Raw genomic sequence first — 20,991 nt, 5'->3', positions numbered from 1 at the left:
TGATATGTGAAGCTGTTCCATTCGTAAGCTCCTACAACCCAAATCCTGAGGTAGGCAGGCACTGTTTCTTCTGCAGGATCAAATGCTTCTGTGCAGGGCAGGGCTGGTCCAATTTCTGGTCTCCTCGGAGTTAAAAATGTAGTCTCTTTCCAGGACTTAAAATGTCCTTTCCTGTGACTTCAAGGCAAGTAAGGATGTAAGGTGCTTAGTTGTGTGTGTGTATCTGTGTCTTTTTCAAGGAAGATTTCTGAGTGTTTTTTAAGGAGCTTATTGAATTAGACCAAATGATGTAAATAGAAACACTTCATAAATAGAGTTGAAGAAGTACAAAGTTGGATTGAAGTAAGTGTATCTTCTTTGTTTTTCTTTATAGGTGAAAAACAAAAAGACCCAGGATAAGAGAGAAAAAAGTAATTTTCGAAATGAAGTTAAGCTGTTAAGAAAAGAACTGAAGGGGAGGGAAGAAGCAGCTATACTTGAGAGCCTCACTTCGGCAAACGTGGTCCTTGCAACAAACACAGGTGAGGGGGCGTCTCCATCCTGCCTGTGTGGCCTCGGAAAAGGAGTTGGGGTGTGTTCCCTCTTCTGTTATCCGGAAGAGTTTGTATAGAATTGGTATTTCTTTCTTAAAAGTTGGGTAGAGTTCACGAGTGAAGCCCTCCGTACCTGGAATTGTCTTCATAGAGAGGTTTTGAACTACAAATTCAACTTCTTCAATAGGTAAAGGGCTGTTCAGGTTCTCTTCTTCCATGAGCTTGTAGCTTTCAAGAAGTTTGTCCATTTCATCTAAATTGTTGAACTTAGAGGCATGAAGTGGTGCCTAATATGCCCTTATTCTTTTACTATCTGCAGAGTCTGTCGTGATATAACCTGTATTATTCCTGATACTGGTTTGTGTGCTCTTTTTTTCCTGCTCTTGTGGCTGGAGGATTTTTTTTTTTAATTTAGATTTTATATATACATATATATGTATTTTAAGAGACAAGGTCTCTGCCAGGTGCAGTGGCTCACACCTGTAATCCCAGCGCTTTGGGATGCCAACATGGGTGGATCACCTGAGGTCAGGAGTTTGAGACCAGCCTGGCCAACATGGCGAAACCCCATCTCTACTAAAAATACAATAATTAGCTGGACGTGATCCCAAAGTGCTGGGATTACAGGCTTGAGCCACCGCGCCCGGCCTATTTATTTATTTTTAAAAGATGATTTGTAGCAACAAGTTCTTGCTATGTTGCCCAGGCTAGTCTCGGACTCCTGGACTCCTGGACTCTGGACTCCTGGACTCCGGACTCCTGGACTCCTCCCACCTTGGCCACCTTGGTGCTGGGATTATAGGCATGAACCGTCATGTCTGGCCTATTTTTGTTTTTGTTGGCTTGTTAGCTATATATCTTTATTTGATTCTTTTAGTAGTTACTTTAGGCCTTACAGTATGTGTCTTTAAATCATCATAGTCTATTCATATGCCACTTCACATAGAGTATAGGGCTTTATGATTGCAAGCTAACCTTTCTCTCCTCTTAGCATTTATGCTTTTGTCATTTATTTTTCTTATACGTATATTCTAAACCTTACAATACTTGTTTTAATGGTGAGTTATCTTTAAAGAGATTTAAATAATAAGAAAAGTGTCTTGTGTATTTGCCCATGTGGTTACCACTTTTGGTGCTTTGTTTTCTTTTGGTTTAGGTGGTGTATTTCCATGTCGTATCATTTTCCTTCCACCTGAAAGGCGTCCATGGTCATTTCTTGTAGTGTGGGTCACCCGGTGATGAAGTCTAACAGCTTTTATATGTCTGAAAATAGCTTGATTTCACCTGCAGTTTTGAAAGATATTTTTACTGGGTGAGAATTCTAGATTACCACTTTTCCTTGCAATATTTTAAAGATGTCATCCACTGTCATCTGCCTGAGTATTTCTGAAGAGAAATCTGTCATCCTTGTCTTTGTGCCTTTGTGTATAATGTGTCTTTTTTCTTCTGTCTGCATTTAAGATTTTTTCGGCCGGGTGCGTTGGCTCACGCCTGTAATCTCAGCACTTTGGGAGGCCAAGGTGGGTGGATCACCTGAGGTCAGGAGTCCAAGACCAGCCTGGCCCACATGGTGAAACCCTGTCTCTACTAAAAGTATAAAAAAAATTAACCAGGTGTGGTGGCGGGTGCCTGTAATCCCAGATGCTGAGGCAGGAGAATCGCTTGAACCTGGAGGCGGAGATTGCAGTGAGCTCAGATTACACCACTGCACTCCAACCTGGATGACAGAGCCAGACTCCGTCTCAAAAAAAAAAAAAGAAAATGATGCTTTCTTTATCACTGGTTTTAAGCAATTTGACTACAATTTGCCCTGGTGCTGTTTGCTTCATGGTTGGTTGGTTTTTTGTTTTTTGTTTTTTTTGAGGCAGAGTCTCACTCTGTTACCCAGGCTGGAGTGCAGTGGTGCTATCTTGGCTCACTGCAACCTCCGCCTCCCATATTCAAGTGATTCTCCTGCCTCTCAGCCTCCCAAGTAGCTGGGATTACAGGAGCCTGCCACCATACCTGGCTAATTTTTGTATTTTTAGTAGAGACGGGGTTTCACCATATTGACCAGGCTGATCTCAAACTCCTGATCTCATGATCCGCCTGCCTCGGCCTCCCAGAGTAGTGGGATTACAGGCGTGAGCCACTGTGCCCGGCCTCATGTTTTTTAAAATTGTGGTGAGAACACAACATGAGATCTACCCTCTTAGATGTTTAAGTATACAATATAATACTGTTAACTACAGGCATCGTGCTGTGCAGCGGATCTGTAGAATTTATCTTGCACAGCTGAACCTTTATACCTGCTTATTGCTGTGTTTCTGAGTTCACTCGTTTCCTTCTTTCATGCCTAATCTAACATCTGTCCCATCCAGTGTAACTTTCATCTGACATTCAGAAATAAGATTTGAGTCTTTTTATATCTTTGACGTTTTTACTTAATTTTTTAACATTTGGAATACAACTATAATAACTCTTTTGAATGTTCTAGACTATTATTTCTATCACCTGTGTCATTTTTGGTCTCTTTCAATGAACTGTTCCCCTCGAGTGGTTGTGCTTTCCTGCCTTTTTGCCGGCCTGCTAATGTTTGTTTGGATACCGGACATTGGGGATTTTATGTTGTTGCATGCTGAGTATTGAATATTTTTGTATTGCTAAGATTTTTTTTTTTTTTGAGAGAGAGTGTCTTGCTCTGTCACCCAGGCTGGAGTGCAGTGGTGCAATCTTGGCTCACTGCAACCTCCGCCTCCTGGATTCAAGTGATTCTCTTAACTCAGTCTCTAGAGTAGCTCTGACTACAGTCGCGCACTACCATGCTTGGCTAATTTTTGTGTTTTTAGTAGAGGTGAGGTTTCACCATGTTGGCCAGGCTGGTCTCAAACTCCTGACCTCAAGTGATCTGCCTGCTTTGGCCTCCCAAAGTGCTGGGATTGCTGTGAGCCACCACGCCCAGTCTCCTATAATATTCTTGCGCTTGGTTTTAGGAAGCAGTAAATTTACTTGTAAACAGTTTAATCCTTTTGAGTTTTAACTTTTGAGATGTGTTAGGGTCTGGATCGGTGCTTAGTCCAGGGTTAATATTCCCCTGTACCTAGGTAAGACCCTTTGAGCTTTCTCCCTGATGCACCCTGCATCATGAGATTTTCGAGTTTGACTAATGGGATTAGGTACTATTCCCAGCCTTGTGTGAGCACTGGGCACTTTTCTCTCATTGTTTTGGATGGTATTTTTCCCAGGCTTGGAGTAGTTTTCTTGTAAGCATGTGCTAATCACAATACCCAAGGGAGTCTGTCTGCAGCTCTCTAGGGTTTTTTCTCTCTGCGTAGAAGTCTCTTTGGCATTTTGTCCTGGAAACTCTGCCTGCATTGGTCTCTACAGATTCTCAGCCTTGTCTCCTCAACTCAGGGAGCCTTCTAGCCTCCACCTGGCTGCCCCTTCTCTGTACTCTCTCCTGGAAACTCAAGGCAGAAAACGGGGGCAACTCCAGGGCTCACCTCCTTTGTCTGTCATAAGTCAGGGGTTACTTTTCTTTGTTACCTGTTGTCTAGTGTCCTGAGGGGTGTGGTTTCAGTTATTTTAAAAAAATTTGAAATAGCTGGCCGGGTGGGTGTTATTTGAGATGGGAGAGTAAATGCAGTCCCTGCTGTTCCATCTAGGGCAGAGGTGGAGGACACATACTCTCTCTCACAGCCGGGAGACAGCACTCCTGTTACAGAGCCGCACGCCTTGTGACTGTTGTGGGAATCTTGTCAGCTGCCCTTTTGGGGTTTAGGAATGTGTTTGTGAGACCTCTGGGTCGTTCCTGTGTGATAATAGTACCACGAAGGTAGCAACTGAAAACAACCCACGTTTATTATTCTACAGTTTTTCTGGGCGGAGAGCCCAGGCCCGGCTGAACGAGGTGCTCTGCCCAGACTCTCTTGAGGCTGCGATCCGGGTGTCAGTGGGGGCTGCAGTCTCATCTGAAACTTGCCTGGAAAGGATCCGCCTTCAGGCTCATGTGGTTGTTGGCAGCATTCAGTTCCCTGTGGGTTCTTGCTGGGTGTTGGCTGGAGGCCGCTCCTAGCTGCCTGCCCCGTAGGCCTTGCCAGCGTGGCTGCTAGCTTCCTAAAAGCCAGCAGGAGACACAGTCTCCTAGCACAGTGGATTATCGTCTTAATGTAAGGTTATCGAGGATGCCACATCTCATCACCTTTGCCCTATTCTGTGGATTAGAAGCAAGTCCCAGGCCCCACCCATACTCGAGGGGAAGGGATTATGCAAGATGTGAATACCAGTGGCCAGGATCCTGGGGTGTACCTTAAAGCAAGCTTGTCCAGCCGAAGGCCTGCAGGCCACATGCAGGCCAGGATACTTTGAATGTGGCCCAACACAAATTTGTAAACTTTCTTAAAACATTATGAGATTTGTGTGTGTGTGATTTTTTTTTTTTTTAAAGCTCATCAGCTAGTGTTAATGTTAGCAATATTTTATGTGTAGCCCAAGACAATTCTTCTTCTTTTAATATGGCCCTGGGAAGCCAAAAGATTGCATATCCCTGCCTTAGAGTCTGTTTGCTACAACCTCTCAGCTGGTGGACTGCTCTAAGGAACAGAGTCCAGATTCTTTTTTTTTTTTCTTTTTTTTTTGAGACAGCGTCTCACTCTGTTACCCCGGCTGGAGAGCAGTGGCACAATCTTGGTTCACTGCAGCTTCTGCCTCTCGGTTTCAGGTGATTCTTGTGCCTCAGCCTCCTGAGAAGCTGGAATTGCAGGCGCATGCCATCATGCCCAGCTAATTTTTTTTTTTGTATTTTTTTGTAGAGACAGGATTTCACCATGTTGGCCAGGCTGGTCTCGAACTTCTGACCTCTAATGATCTGCCCACTTTGGCCTCCCAAAGTGCTGGGATTACAGGAGTGAGCCACCACACCTGGCTAGGTTCTAATTGGCTTTATAGTTATTGCTTTATCCAGTTGTATTTTAAATCAGACAGGAGAAAAAGTCACAAGCAGAAAAGACATTTATGGGGTCTTTTATATTTACCCAGGTATAGTTTATTTATGTATAGTACCCTTTATTTCTTCATGTAGATTTGAGTTACTATCTCCAAAGGACTCGCTTTGGTGTTTCTTGAAGGGCAGGTTTGCTGTGGCAGATTCTCTAAGCTCATCTTTATCTGGACATGTCTTAGTTTCTCCTTCATTTTTGAAGGATAGTCTTGCTGGGTATAGAATTCTTGGTTGACAGTTTTTTCAGCCCTTTGAACGTGTCATTCCACTGCCTGCACAGTCTCTGATGGGAAAGCAGCTATTGCTCTCATTGAGGTCTCTTTATATATGACAGGTTGCTACTCTATTGCTGCTTTCAAGTGTTGTCTTTTGTCTTTTGAGGGTGTGATTATGATGTGTTAGGTGTGGATCTCTGTGAGTAAATTACGTGGAGTTTGTGGAGCTTCTTGGGTGTTTAGATTCATGTTTTTCATCAAATTTGGGGAGTTTTCAGCCATTATTTTTTCAGGTATTCTTTCTGCCCTTATTCTACTGTCCCCTCCATCTAGAATTCCCATTATGAATCCGTTGATTCACTTGATAGTGCCCCACAGGTCTCTGAAGCTCTGTTCATTTTCCTCCATTTTTTTTTTTTTTTTCTGATCTTCAGGCTGGATCTTCTCAATGGATCTCTCTTCACGTTTGCTGACCGTTCTGTCCTGTTGAATCCTTCTAGTGAATTTCAGTTATACTTTTCAACTCCAGAATTTCTGTGTGGTACTTTTTTTTTTTTTTTTTTTTTTTTTTTTTTTTTTTTTGAGACGGAGTCTCGCTCTGTCGCCCAGGCTGGAGTGCAGTGGTGATCTCAGCCCACTGCAACCTCTGCCTCCCAGGTTCCAACAATTCTCCTGCCTCAGCCTCCTGAGTAGCTGGGTCTACAGGCGTGTGCCACCACGCCCAGCTAATTTTTGTATTTTTAGTGAGACAGGGTTTCACCATGTTGGCCACGATGGTCTCTATCTCTCGACCTCATGATCTGCCCACCTCAGCCTCCCATAGTGCTGGGATTACAGGCATGAGCCACCATACCAGCCTCTGTGTGGTACTTCTTAAAAAATTATTCCTGTCTCTTTACTGATGTTCTCTTATTTGGTGAGACAGTATTCTCATACTTTATTTCTTTTTTTTTTTTTTTTTTTTTGAGACGGAGTCTCGCTCTGTCGCCCAGGCTGGAGTGCAGTGGCCGGATCTCAGCTCACTGCAAGTTCTGCCTCCCGGGTTCACACCATTCTCCTGCCTCAGCCTCCCGAGTAGCTGGGACTACAGGCGCCAGCCACCTCGCCCGGCTAGCTTTTTGTATTTTTTAGTAGAGACGGGGTTTCACCGTGTTAGCCAGGATGATCTCGAACTCCTGACCTCGTGATCCGCCCGTCTCGGCCTCCCAAAGTGCTGGGATTACAGGCTTGAGCCACCGCGCCCGGCCTCATACTTTATTTCTTTAGACTTGGTTCCCTTTTGCTGTTTCAACATACTTAGAATTGCTGATATTTCAAGTCTTCGTCTAGTAAGATCAGCATCTGGGCTTTCTCAAGTATCCGGTGTATTTATTTATTTAATTTTTTGGAGATGGAGTCTCGCTCTGTCGCTCAGGCTGGAGTGCCATAGTGTGATCTCGGCCTGCTGCAACCTCCTCCTGGGTTCAAGCGATTCTCCTGCCTTAGCCTCCCGAGTAGCTGGGATTACAGGCGTCTGCTAACACACCTGGCTAATTTTTGTATTTTTAGTAGAGATGGGATCACCATGTTGACCAGGCAGGTCTCAGACTCCTGACTCAGGTAATCCACCAACCTCTACCTCCCAAAGTACTGGGATTACAGGCATAAGCCACCACTCCTGGCCTCAAGTATCTGTTGACTGCCTTTTTTCCCCTGTATATAGGCCATGTTTTGATGACTCTCTACGTGCCTTGTAGTTTTTTGCTGAAAATGAATCATTTTAAATAATAGAGTGTGGCAACTCTGGAAGTCAGGTTCTCTTCCCACCCCAGGGTTTGTTGTTACTGCCACTTGTTGTTTGTTTAGTGACTTTTCTGGACTAATTCTGTAAAATCTGTATTTTTTGTCTTTTATGGCCACTAAAATCTAATATAGCTTAATGGCCAGCTAGTGATTAGACAGAAATCCCCCTGAACTCCTGGAGCCATAAATGCCCCAGTCTTTGCTGAGTGGCTCTGTGTATGTGCTTGAGCATACCCCCACCACAGAGCCAGGCTGTTCGTGACTCTCAGCTTTCACTTCCTGTTTGTGCAGTGCCTTGAGCTGAGCCACAGGTGAAAGCTGAGGGCCTCCTGAGGTCTTTCCTGAGCCCTGTGCATGTGTGTGGTCTTCTAGATCCCCAGGAATATGTTGGAGCTTTTCAAAGCCCCCTGAGGATATCTCATTCCCCAGCTTAAAACTTTGTTTGGTTATCCTATCATTTGCTCCAACCATTATTTCCTTTATTAGAAAACTGTGATGTTCAACAGTTACCTCTGATTGTTTTTGACAAACACCACCAGGGAAAAGGCTGTTTGCATCACATGAGCTCAGATAAAGTCTTTTGAGTATGGTCTACCAGAGGATTCTCAGACAGATGAGATAAGCACAGTTTCGGGAGTGGGGATTTGCAAGAATGCCAACCCTGTTCTGCACTCCTGGGGCTGCCAGGTGCTGATTTTCACCCTGACTTCAGGCTGAGGGTTTCAAGGCTGCCATAGGATGGGGAGGGATGGTTGGGAATAGGGCAGGTTTCAGTGCCACGGAGCTCCCATGCTGACGGGGATTCAAACGCTTTTCTGGAATGAACATTTCCCTGATTGCTGCAACCCTTTGGCGAGTTTCCAGAGTTCTGAGAAAGTTGAATCTGACCATTTGCCGATGTCGTGTTGCTTTCGTGGAGGAGAGAATTCTCAGAGTTTGTGAGAATCTCTTTGCTGACATCCTTCTCTGGCTTCAAGGACAGCACTTGCTGGAAATCAGGAGGCACCCCCAGAGCCCCACAAGGTCAGCTTGTGGCCTGTGTAGCCTTTCTGTTCCTTCCTGGTTGTTGGGGAGCTAGAGTGAATTCCTGGAAGTGCTTCTCCGTCACGAAGTCTGGTTTCTCTCTGTACTGTGAAGTCATATCTGTGACCTAAACATGTCTCTAATTATCCAAAGCCCAGTCAAGTTCTGTCTCCTCTGTGGGTGCTTTTGCTAGCCATATCTGGAGAGTCAATCTTGAGAAATTTCTCAGTGTCTGTCTTCATCATGGCATTATGTACATATCATTAGCATAATTCACTCAGATGGAAGACAGAAAGGGTGGGAACTAACATCGATCACGTTTATGGAAACCTGCCTTCTCGTGCTGGGCACTTTATATATGTTGTCCTTTGTGGTGCAGTCGCATGACATGCAGCTGTTGTCCGTGTTTGTGGATGAGGAAACAGGCTTGGGGTGGGAGGCTCGCCTAAGGCCCCACGCTATTTGCTGGAGATGGCATGGGGCCCGAGTCTTGCTCACAGGCCGAGCTCTGCACCCTGCTGCTCCACGTCCCAGGAAGGAAAAGCTGCCACAGTGGATTTGTGTTGCCAAATGCATGGAGGCTTTTCTCTGGGTGAGTGGCCAGCAGTTGATTGTTCCGTATGTCCAAGAAAGTCACCTTAGAGGAGAATTAGGTTCTAAATTTAGAAAATAATTGAGTTACAACATTTAGAATTCAGACAGCATCCTTTGGGCTTGGGGTCGCAGCCCTGAAGGGGTGATTAATTTTGCCGATTGAAGGTCAGAAGGGCCTGTGGCCAGAGGACCCACTGTTTAAAACACAGGTGAGTTGGAACCATGAGTTCTAAAATGTCTTGGCCAAGTTTTTATTACAAGATACAAATGTATCCCACACAGTTGTAATACAAGCCTTGATGAAACCCCGATGAAACTCCGGCTTGGTGGTGTCTCCTCTGGTGTGGTTGCAGCTGTTGGGAAGCAGCCGTGCCCCTGGAGACTCCCGGCTCCCTGTTTCCACCAGGTGCGTCTGCCGACGGCCCCCTGAAGTTGCTGCCCGAGAACCACTTCGACGTGGTGGTCATTGACGAGTGTGCCCAGGCCCTTGAGGCGAGCTGCTGGATCCCCCTGCTGAAGGCCAGAAAGTGCATCCTGGCAGGCGATCACAAGCAACTGCCCCCCACCGTCGTCTCTCACAAGTAAGACCCCTTTGCCGCACATGCCTGTCTCTGCCCCTGCTCCCCACCCCTTGATGCAGTCCTTCCAGGCTCGACCAGAAGCCCCAGGCTCACCAGGAGCCCCTGCAGTGCCTCCTTGGCATGTTTCTCGGCACAGCTCCTACCCCGTCTTACAGCATTCATTCATCTGGACGTCAGATCTGTGAGGTCATGTGCTCCCTGAGGGTGGGGTCGCATCACCTTCATCTTTGTAGCCTCAGAACTGGACACAGGGCCTGGCACGTTGCTGCTGCTCCATCCCTGCTTGTTGAGTTGAATATCCCCTCACGAACCAGGCACGTTTGATGGTAGAGTGCTGTGAGAGCCGTGGGCCGGGCTAACTGGCCTCTGGATGGATGTGGGTTCTTCGGTTCTGTAGTCTTCAATCTGTAGACACATCCCTGGATGGAGGGCGTCCAGGGCAGGGACGCAGCAAACCGCGATTCTGCCCTGCGGAGACACCTGAGCCCTGGTGCAGTGGCCTGGCCCAGGCTGTCCCGATGGAGAAAGTGCTGCCCACCCCTGGCCCCTCCCACCTCTCCCCGTGCTACGCTGCGCTCACTGCTCCAGCCACACAGGCCTCGCTGGCCCCTCTGCCTGGGCCACTCCCGCCTGGGTGTGGTGGGCGTGCCGCCCCTCCAGATGAACCCTCTGCATGGTATCCCTTGACTGCCCTTACACGAGGCCTACGAACAGGCCCTGGCACATGGGCTGTCTTTGGACAAGTCCCTGTTCAGAAAGTTGTCCCTGAGGAACGAAACGCTTCAAGACTCCTGCATCCTGGCCCTTACTTCCACTGGGGGAAGATTGGTTTCTTCTGATTTCTGTTGCCTTTTGAAGCACTTCTCTATTTCACTGTGGGTGTGTAGAAGCTGTGAACTCAGAACTTTCACTGTTTTCTGAGGACCAGAAAAAGATGTGCAAGAAAGCCTGTTGAGTAGAATCTCATCAAAGGGGAGTGGGCGGCCCAGGAGTTGGTGGATATGGAGAGAGAGGTGTCAAAAATACTACTTGAGAGTGAGCTTTGGGAGGAAGACGTTGGAAATAAAGATGGCGGAAGAAAGGGGAGTGCTGGGGAAAGGTGCTCTGAAAGATTGTCCTGACGGGAGACACGTGGGGATCTAGAGTGGAAATGTTACAGGATCTCTGGGTGTCGATTTTTCTGGCTGGAAACTTCTGTGGCCGCAGCACCTTTGCTGTCGTTATTGTCCTGCATCCAGGAAGAATGAGGTATGCAGACAAGGGAAGGGTGAAGAAGAGTTTTATTTAGTGTTAGAACAGCTCAGAGCTGCCCCCTCCTCTCTGTAGGCAGGTCATCCTGTCCAGTGTTCAGCTGTCAGCAGAGAGGAAGCCCTGGAGAGGGTGGCTCTTATCTGCAGGCAAGTCATTCCGACATCTCTGCAGGTCTCTGCTCCTCTGTGCCCTGTTATTGTCTCTCTGCCCTCTCTGTCCTCTGGCCGTCCTCTCGCCTTCTCTGACTGAGCCCAGGACTTTTATGGACCTCAGAGGGAAGGAAGTACATGCCAATTGGTCCTCAGGTGGCCATGGGCGGGCCTGGAAGAGGCACCATGAGTTCTCACTCTGGTCCACAGGACTGGCAGCTCAGCCCCTAGGCCCTCCCTGGCCTTCCACCATCCTCTTCCACCCAGGACTCTTGTCTGCCTCCTGCTGCCATTCATGGCCCCGTGACTTGGCCACAATCCCACTCTGAGATCAGAGTGGGTGCTGGGAGCCGAGAGAGGCCAGGCAGTGGAGACAGACACCCATGAGCCTTCAAGGATGGTGGGGGAGTTGTCCTTCCTGGGGCACCTGAGAGTGCGGGCTGCAGAGTGGGAGGGCAGCTACAGCTGCACCCAGGAGCCCCCGCCCCACCACCTCAGAAGAGGCCGTGCTCCCGCTTGTTCCCGGCTCCTGCCTGCTTCGTGGAGCAGGAAACCCAGGTCTGCAGCCACCGGTCTGGCAGCTGCAGCTGCACCCGGGAGGGCAGATCCTGCCTGTTCCCGGCTCCCCTCAGAGCACGGGAAGGCTCAGATCCACAGCTGCAGTTTGGGTGGCTGTAGCCCCGCCCTCCTGGAGCAGGAGGCCTGGGTCTGGGCTGTTTGGGCTGCAGTGACCTCTCCAACTCAGAAGGGGTGGGGCTCCCACTGGCTCCATGGAGTGTGCAGCCACAGCCAGGGTTCCCTGCTGCGCCAGCATGATGGCAACAGCCACTGCCATCAGAACCTCCCTAGGAGTAGGGAGGACAGGCGTGGGAGGACGCTTATTCAGCGGCTTCTTCCATAGAGAGGTTCTCGAGATGTCCTTAAAGGAGGTCTTTGTCCTCGGGAAAGCCTTTGGGTGGAGGAAGTTTGGAACTGTGCCCTTGGGCAGGGACCCCGTTGTGTGCCTGGTGAGAGTAAGATGGTTTGGGGGGAAGACGTTGGGTGGCGTTCCCTGGAAAAAGTAAGATGGTTTCGGGGGAGACGTTGGGTGGCATTCCCTGGAGAGAATAGGATGATTTGGGGGGAAGACGTTGGGTGGGGTTCCCTGGAGAGAGTAGGATGGTTTGGGGGGAAGACGTTGGGTGGCATTCCCTGGAGAGAGTAGGATGATTTGGGGGGAAGACGTTGGGTGGCATTCCCTGGAGAGACTAGGATGATTTGGGGGGAAGACGTTGGGTGGCGTTCCCTGGAGAGAGTAGGATGATTTGGGGGGAAGACGTTGGGTGGCGTTCCCTGGAGAGAGTAGGATGGTTTTGGGGAACACGTTGGGTGGCGTTGTGCTGGGGGTTTTGGGTTTGCGGTTGGTACTGATGATCGCGTCCTGTTCTCACTTTGTTGGAATTAAAAATAGGTTAATCACAGAGGTCTTGTAAGTTTTCAGAGGGAAGGTCTCTGAAGTGGAGGTGGCACTGCCCCAGGGTTTTGGTGGGGTTGGTGAGCTATAGTGGTGCAGAGGGTGGGCTCTGGCACCAGGCGGCCCGGGCAGGTCCTGGCTCTGCAGCTCACTAGTGGGGCAGCTGTGGGCTGGCGGCCTCCCTCTCTGTCTCACCCTTCTTACGTGTAACATGGGAGTCATAACAGCAGCCACCTCATGAGGTTGTTACAAGGAGGCAGGGAGTGAATCCGCATCTGGCGCACCCGGCAGTGCCTGGCGCCTGGGCAGTGCTCAGCTGCCGCAGCCGTCCCTGCTGGGAGTGGACAGCCGACAGCTGGAGCATGCTGGAGTGAGTGCGTCCCCTACTGTGGCTGTGACAAATGGCCACAAGCTTAGTGGCTGACAACAACAGGTTTTCTGGCCTCCAGAAACGTCAGTCTGGGGGTCAGATTCCACAATCAGTCTCCCCGGGTTAAAATCGAGGTGCGGGGGGTGGGGGGGTTGCTTCTTCTGGAGGGTCCAGGGGAAAACCCGTCTCCTGGTCTTTTCCAGCTCCTAGAGGCCACTGCTTGACTTGTCGCCCTTTCCTTTGTCTATGAAGCCAGCAGTGTTGCGTCCTCAAATCTCTCCCCTCAGTGGCCTTCACTGACTCTGACCCTCCTGTGCCCCTCTTCTAAGACCCTTGGGTTATCACCCGGGTCGTCCAGGGTTGCCTCTCCCTCCCAGGATCCTTAACTTCATCTCAGCTGCAGCGTCCCTGTTGTCCTATAAGGGAGCATTCCCAGGCCTTGGCGATCGGATGTAGGTGCCTTTGGGGCCGTGATTCAGCCAACCCCGCCCCTTGGTGACTTCTGGGTTGGAACCCAGGGGAGAGTTGGGTCCTGAGGTTTGGGGCCTGTCCTCCTCACTTGCTGTGGTTCACACCTGGACTCTGGGGCTCAGGCCTGCCTTCCCCGTTTCTCCCTCCTGGGCGCAGGGCTGCGCTGGCTGGACTGTCGCTCAGCCTGATGGAGCGCCTGGCCGAGGAGTATGGCGCGAGGGCGGTGCGGACGCTGACGGTGCAGTACCGCATGCACCAGGCCATCATGCGCTGGGCCTCTGACACCATGTACCTCGGGCAGCTCACGGCCCACCCTTCTGTGGCGGGGCACCTGCTGAGGTGAGTAGCTCGGCCCCACCCCCCGCCCCATCCTTTAGCCCTGGGTAATCCTCTGCGTCACCTGTTTCTACACAGCAAGCTAAAGTGACACTTTCTGCATGAAAGTCGACTCTGAGGCTAGCTTTCTGGAAGAGAAGGTGGCCTTGCCCTGGAGAGCTGGCTCCCATCTGATGTCCTGATGTGCTCATTGTCCTCCCCCGCCTAAGCCTTTTCCCGTGGGAGGGGTCGGTTCTGTTGGGTGGGGCCTCAGTGCTGCGCTGTGGCCCCCTTGATGTGCTCCCTCTGTACCTGTGTGCCAGGGACCTCCCAGGTGTGGCTGCCACAGAAGAGACGGGTGTGCCCCTGCTCCTGGTGGACACCGCCGGCTGCGGGCTGTTTGAGCTGGAGGAAGAGGACGAACAGTCGAAAGGGAACCCTGGTGAGCTTGCTTGCAGACGCCAGCTTTTTTGTTTAAACATTCCTCGAGCTCTTTAAAAAATAAAGGCGTTTTAATTGCCTAATTCTGGGCGGAGCTGAGAGCAGTTGTTGATGGCCGTGGAAGGTTTAGAGCCCCGCACTCCAAGAGGCTGAGCGGCTTTGTGTTCTCCAGGGTGAGCAGCCCGCTGCTGGGTGAGATGGGCCTGGCAGCATTTCATGGCCTTCTCCTGAATGGTGGCCCAGCTCTGCCTGGCTGCTCTGGCCACGGGAACTGGCATTGCTCAGCTGACACCACCATCTCCCCAGTTCCACGCTGAACAGGATGCACGGCCGTAGGAGTCAGAAGGCCTTCATTGCTGATGTGAAATTCAAGTTAGCTGGGCATGGCTGGTCCTGGGGCCCTGGGACACAGATGTTTAGCTCCCAGGAAGCCACCTGAGGCACAGTGGAGGGTCAGCTGGCCATGCTAGACAGAAATGTGCCCCAAACGTCTGGTGATGGATGCCCGCTCGGGGCGACCTTGTGCTGCCTCGACCGTTTTTTCTTTCCCTCCAGGCGAAGTCCGCCTCGTCGGTTTGCACATCCAGGCTCTGGCGGACGCTGGTGTTCCAGCCCGTGACATTGCCGTGGTCTCACCATACAACCTCCAGGTGCGACAGGCTCCTTTTGTCCCTCTGCAGAGCAGCCGGGGCTCACACAGCCTAGAGGCTGAAAGAAAAAGGGGGATTTGTTGGCTGTGGTGACTGAAAGGTTCAGGGGTAGGGATGACCTTATTGTGACTGGATCCAGGGCCCACATGATGTCGTCAGGGACCGTTCTGCCTGTTCGTCTGCCTGCCCCGCCCCACCCTGCCCCAGCTGCCCCGCCCTGCCCAGTGCCCCAGCCTTCTGCACTGGCTTGTGTTCTGGCCAGATTTCCCGGGTGACCCCAGCAGCCTCAGGCTGACACAGCCCTTCCACAGGCAGCCCTGGCAGAACAGCCTGTCCTTTTCTGGCATTTCCCACAGGGGCCTCAGCCTTGAACCTTGTTGGTCTGGCTCAGGTCGTGTTCCCATGCGTGTCTCATCTGGTAGGAAAAACGTACCTGCTGGAGTATGGGGAGGGTCTGTGGAAGTGGCCATCACCCCTTCCTGGTGTGTGGGCATCACATATAGCGCTGTCTGAGGCTGGCGGCTGTCATGAGCCAAAAGAAATGATAAAATGCCAGGGACAGGGTGTCATGTTGGCATGCATGCGTGCCCGTGAGGAGGGCAGACGGGAAGCTTTTCCCCATGGGGCTCCTGCAGGCTCCCCTTCCCAGGTCCTGGCTGTTTGGCAGCACGAGTCCCTCTGCTGAGCTGAAGGGTAGGATCTTGCCGAGCTGGCATGGGGGTGAGGAAACCACAGCCTGGCTGGTGTTTCAGGTGGACCTGCTCAGACAGAGCCTTGCGCACAGGCACCCCGAGCTTGAGATCAAGTCCGTCGATGGCTTCCAAGGCCGAGAGAAGGAGGCCGTGATACTGTCCTTTGTCAGGTCCAACAGGAAAGGTATGGAGCCCTCGCCAGAGTCCTTTAGGGACAGCACAGAAGTGAATTTATTAACTCAGGGGCATATGAGGTGTCTGCGGGGTGCCACACCGGTTTCTGGCAGTGTACTTACGGTGCGGCTTCTGTCCTCAGTAAGCTCACATCAGGCAAAGCATAGGCAAGAGAGTCTGCGGAGGCTCAGAGGCGTGAGTGTGCTGTCGGAGCAGGTGGCTGGGGTGGCAGCTGGGGGCGCGGGGTGGACTGGGAATGGCCGGTTCACCCTGCCGAGGAGGTGGAGCCTCCAGCCCAGGGCTGGCCTTTAGCCTCTGTGCACAGAGCCGCGGGGTGGAGTGGTCGGGGCTGTGGGTTCTGTGCTGCTGTGGTTTGTGGGCTTTCTGTTCGGGACGAGAGTTGTTCCCAGAAGCAGGTTTAGTGAATGGATTTGTGAGACATTCTCAGAAGGCAGACAGCAGATGAGGCCTAGAAGCTATAGGGGAAAGAGGGGAAGGTCCTGGAAGGTTTCTTGTGCTTTCTCCCGGGTGCCACCTGCAGCCACACTCCAGGCAGTCCCTGAGGCTGGGCTTAGATGGAAGGAAAGGAGCGGCAGAACCCAGTCGGGTTCCCCAGAGCCCCACTCAGATGCCAGGGGAGGTGTGGTATCACGGTGCCATGCGTGGCCGGGCAGCTGTGGGGATGGTGGGCCACGTGCAGGGGACCACACTTTTGGTGGTGGTTACTGATAAGGGCATAGGAGCTTGACTCTGTTTCTTAGTCTGAAACCTGCTTTTCACTCCCCTCTGGCCTTTTGTAGGTGAAGTTGGTTTTCTTGCTGAGGACCGGAGGATCAACGTGGCCGTCACCCGCGCCCGGCGCCATGTGGCGGTCATCTGTGACTCCCATACCGTCAACAACCATGCATTTTTGAAGACCCTGGTGGAGTATTTCACACGGCATGGGGAAGTACGCACAGCCTTTGAGTATCTTGATGATATTGTCCCAGAAAACTATTCCCATGAGAGCTCCCAGGGTCCCAGCCATGCTGCCACAAAGCCCCAGGGCCCTGCTACGTCCACCAGGACTGGAAGCCAGCGGCAGGAAGGAGGCCGGGAGTCTGCAGCAGCTGCCAGACAGGGCCAGAAGAAGCCGGCCGGAAAGTCTCTGGCCACTGAAGCCTCATCTCAGCCCAGCCTCAACGGAGGCAACCTGGAGGGGGTGGAGAGCCAAGACGGCGTGGACCACTTCCGGGCCATGATCGCGGAGTTCATGGCCAGTGATGAGACGCAGTTGGAGTTTCCACCTTCCCTCAATTCCCACGACAGGCTGCGGGTCCACCAAATAGCCGAGGAGCACGGGCTGAGGCATGACAGTTCCGGGGAAGGGAAGAGGAGGTTCATCACCCTGAGCAAGAGGGCCCCGCCGGCCCCGCGACCCGCAGCAGCCCCGGGACCCCCAGCAGGGACCGGTGGCCCAGCCCCTCTCCAGCCAGTGCCCCCTAGCCCTGCGTGGACGGAGCAGCCTCCCAGAGAGCAGCGTGGCCCAGACCAGCCTGATCTGAGACTGCAGAGGGTCAGGAGTGCGCAGGGGCAGCCCGCCAGCAAGGGGCAGCAGGCCTCAGGGCAGCAGAAACTTCCAGAAAAGAAAAAGAAAAAAGAAACCAAAGGTAAGTCAACTAACAAGAACATGGGGCAGTGTCGCCTCACTGGGGTGCTGGCCCCACTCGGAACCCGCCTGCCACCATCAACAGAAGGAAGAGCTTCCTCCGGGTGGCACCACGCCTGTGTCATTTTAGCTTTATTTTCAGTCATGCCACTCCCAGCTCCGTCTGGGCTCCCCTAGGTCAGCGATCAGGTCACAGGCACCTTGTCCCAGAGCCTGTGTGGGTCTCGGCAAGTAGGCAGCGCTCAGAGCATGTTTACGGCAGCGGGTGGGGCCTGGAAGAGCAGACGTGGACGGCTCCCTGGAGCCCCTCGGGAACGGAGCAGTCACAGGCTCCCGTGCCACGGGTGGTCCTGGAGGGTGGGGGTCTTGCACAGCGATGGGGTGCACTTTGCCTGGAAGTCGTCCTGGGCAAAATGCTCAGAACCACAGGAGCTGGCTGAGCGCAAAACCATTCTCGCCCATTGGCCGTGCGGAGTCCCTGGGTGGGCTCTGCTCCGTTTGCCGCATCCTGCATGGTGCCCACCCCACAGGAGCTGGCCAGGCATGCACTGGGAGTTGGCCAGGCATGCGCTGACAGAGCCTGTAGACCTGGTCGGTCTTAGGGAACTCCTGCTGCCGCCATTTTGCTCAGCAAGACCATGCAGGAGTTCCAGCTCGCATTGATTCACTGAATTCCTGAGGCGAAGCTCCACCAGCACATGCATGGCTTTGAAAGGGGCCTCCCAGAGCCTGGGGCTCCAGAGGAATTCACTACAAACCCTTCCTGAGCAGCTACTGTATACCGCGCTTTGTGCTAGAGGACAGGACTGATGCCACCCTTGCCCCCAGGTACCCACAGGGTAGCAGAAGGAAGACACGTGAGCTGCTTTTTAATTTTTTTTTGGAATTAATAGAGACGGGGTCTCACTATGTCACTATGTTGCCCAGGCTGGTTTTGAACTCCTGGCTTCAAGCAGTCCTCCTACCTCGGCCTCCCAAAATGCTGGGGTTACAGGTGTGAGCCACTGTGCTCAGCCATGAATTGCTTTTGAAACCTTAAATGAAGGACCAGGTGTGGCATTGTTGTCTTTCCGTTTGCCTGAGTGACACGGGTCTTCTTCAGGACATCCGGCCATAGATCTGCCCACGGAGGAGGACTTTGAGGCCCTGATTTCTGCTGCCATTAAGGCTGATAACACCTGTGGCTTTACCAAGTGCACAGCCAGCGTCACAGCCCTGGGCCAGTTCTGCCAGCTCTGCAGCCGCCGCTACTGCCTCAGCCACCACCTGCCCGAGGTATGTCGGCCTCCCCTCCTGGGATCAGACAGTGGGGAGGGGTGGTGGGGTGCGTCTCCAGGAAGCAGACCCTGGGCAGACTTGTTCCAGTTGGAACAATTAGCTCATTAACGAGCTCCAGATACCTTCGGAAACAGAAATCAGACACTGACTCATGATCTGTTTTTGAGCACATCAGGGCATAAGCAAACAAAATGCCTTATTTGCTGAGCTGCAGCCACGTTAGTGGGAATTCTGGGCAGAGGGAATTTTGTCCCAGTGTCCCTGGGTTCTGTCAGTGGCCTAATCTGGTCTGTTTGGCATAGGGGAGGTGGGAGGCAGAGCCTCCAGCCCGTGGTCTGAGCTGGCCGTGGCCTGGCTGCTGTGTCGTTCATTCTGAGCCTGGGTCGATGAGAAGCCCTGGGACCAGGTGTGGGCTCCTGTGGGAAGCTGAGGTCTGAACCAGCCTTGTCTCTACCCTGGAGGATGCTGGGCCTGGTGGGGGGTCTGAGTAAGAGACCAGTATACAGTACCAGGTATTGAGGGCTCCAAGGAAGGAAACCCAGGGCCAAGGTGGCAGCAGGGACACCCACCCAGATGCAGCAGTCAGGGTGGGCTTCCTGGAGGAAGTGAGACCTGTGGTCCAGAAGGTGGGATCTGGGCTGGGGAGAACAGGGCCAATGGCAGGTGGGCAGGCAGGCTGTCCACCCTTAGAACATGCATAAGGCCTCAGGCACAGTCAGGGAGTTGGGAGTAGAGTATAAGGCAGGATGGCTGGAGTCGCAGCTGGGCAAGGCCTGGCAAGCTGCCTGGAGGCGTCAGGCCTGATCTGAAGGCAGTGGGGTACCCTGGAGGGTGTCAGCAGGGCTGTGATGTCACTGGTCTTGGCTACAGTGTGGATTAGGTAGGCGGAGGCTGGGAGGCAGTGGGAAGTGGCTGCAGGGACTGTGTGGTCAGTCAGGGTGGTGCCATTTCCTGTGTGCACACTCGGGAGCTCCCGCCACACCAGGGTACAGACCACCCCACTGCCCTCCCACCAAGCAGCCTGCAGGGTGAAGGATTGACATGGCAGGAGGAGTGGTCTTCTCTGTTGGAGCGCCTGTGGCCCCCCACCTCTTTGATGGGCAGAGCTGCAGGGTCTGTCTCCTTGCCCCGGTGAGCTCAGCGCTGATTCTTGTGTCCTCCCCAGACCCATGGCTGTGGTGAGAGGGCTCGCGCCCATGCCCGGCAGAGAATCAGCCGGGAAGGGATCCTCTGTGCTGGCAGCGGGACCAAGGACAGATCCCTGGACCCAGCCAAGAGGGCCCAGCTGCAGAGGAGGCTGGATAAGAAGCTGAGCGAGCTCAGCAACCAGAGGACCAGCCGGAGGAAGGAGAGGGGGACGTGACCGGCCACATCCTCGCAGGCCCCACGGAGCTCTCTCCATGCCAGCCCAGGGCGCCGCCAGACCATGCTCTGCCTACACCAGGGAGGAGGAGCGGAGGGGCCTGTGGGGGAAGCTTGGGTTTTTGGACCCCGGGATGAACTTTTCCAATGTCAAAATGTGGAGAAAAGCACCTGGGGGACAACAGTGCTCATGCAGGTGGGGCTCCAGAAATGCACGTCCCTTCCCCTCACTCCCTGTCCCTTCCCCTCACTCCCCGTCCCTTCCCCTCACTCCCCGTCCCTTCCCCTCACTTCCCATCCCTTCCCCTCACTCCCCGTCAGAACCCACATCCCAGCATCTGGATCCTGGGGAAGGTTCCAGTCCCTTGGAGAATATCCAGGGCCCCAAACTATTGAAGTCACTCCTCCAATGCCTGGGACTTGCCAGCTCAGCCCATTAGGATGAGGGTGCTGAGAGGAAACAGGAAATAAGACTCTGCGAATGGCGCTCAGGTGGGGAGCAGGGAGCAGCGTTTGGCTTGCACGTCCCCGTGCAGCCAGAGGCTGGGGCCACTTTCCTTCTGTCTGCCGTTCGCTGGTGATTGCAGCGTTCCCCTGCCCCCTCACCACAGGGCTCCTGTGAGTCTGAGGGGCACCTCTTTCTGGCCTGTGCACCTCTCTGGCTTATAAGAGCACCTGGCCTGTGCCAGCCCCTCCTTGCTGCGCCTCACCATGGGGACCAGGTGAGCTGGCTGTCCCATAGCCTCAGCACCATCAGCACTTACGGATCCAGAGCCTCCCGGCCTTCCCTGGTGCCCTGTACCAACTCTTCTATTTAAGAGAACCTCAGACGATGTACCTTAGCCTCAGAGTTTTGTTTCAGAGGGATATAAATTATTTAAAAATTAAATGAAAATGTTGCGCACTGTCCCAGGGTGTCTGCTGCGGGTCTAACGGCGCACCCTTTGCCTGTTTTGCTCAGCTGCTGTGCCCTCCCTGCCGCGTCTCTCAAGCCCTGTCTCCCTCTGACCTCCCTGCGGCAGACTCTCCCA

General features: G+C 52.6%; 1 protein-coding gene across 1 annotated transcript in view; it reads left to right on the top strand.

Annotated features, from left to right (window-relative positions):
• Positions 1 to 20,072, top strand: part of IGHMBP2 (immunoglobulin mu binding protein 2) — a 33,616-nt gene extending 13,544 nt beyond the window's left edge. Inside the window, exons 7-15 of the mRNA XM_011942310.1 lie at positions 374 to 521; positions 9,532 to 9,706; positions 13,557 to 13,739; positions 14,039 to 14,157; positions 14,712 to 14,806; positions 15,559 to 15,682; positions 16,473 to 17,321; positions 18,423 to 18,595; positions 19,764 to 20,072. Of these exons, the coding sequence (XP_011797700.1) occupies positions 374 to 521; positions 9,532 to 9,706; positions 13,557 to 13,739; positions 14,039 to 14,157; positions 14,712 to 14,806; positions 15,559 to 15,682; positions 16,473 to 17,321; positions 18,423 to 18,595; positions 19,764 to 19,961 (2,064 nt within the window). The 3' untranslated portion in view covers positions 19,962 to 20,072. The remainder of the gene's footprint in view (positions 1 to 373; positions 522 to 9,531; positions 9,707 to 13,556; positions 13,740 to 14,038; positions 14,158 to 14,711; positions 14,807 to 15,558; positions 15,683 to 16,472; positions 17,322 to 18,422; positions 18,596 to 19,763) is intronic.
• The last annotated feature ends 919 nt before the right edge of the window (positions 20,073 to 20,991 follow it).

Source organism: Colobus angolensis, unplaced genomic scaffold, assembly GCF_000951035.1.
Source record: "Colobus angolensis palliatus isolate OR3802 unplaced genomic scaffold, Cang.pa_1.0 Scaffold21, whole genome shotgun sequence".
Lineage (NCBI taxonomy): Eukaryota > Metazoa > Chordata > Mammalia > Primates > Cercopithecidae > Colobus > Colobus angolensis.
Note: the sequence above shows the minus strand (reverse complement) of the source record. Positions and strands in the feature narration are given on the sequence as shown.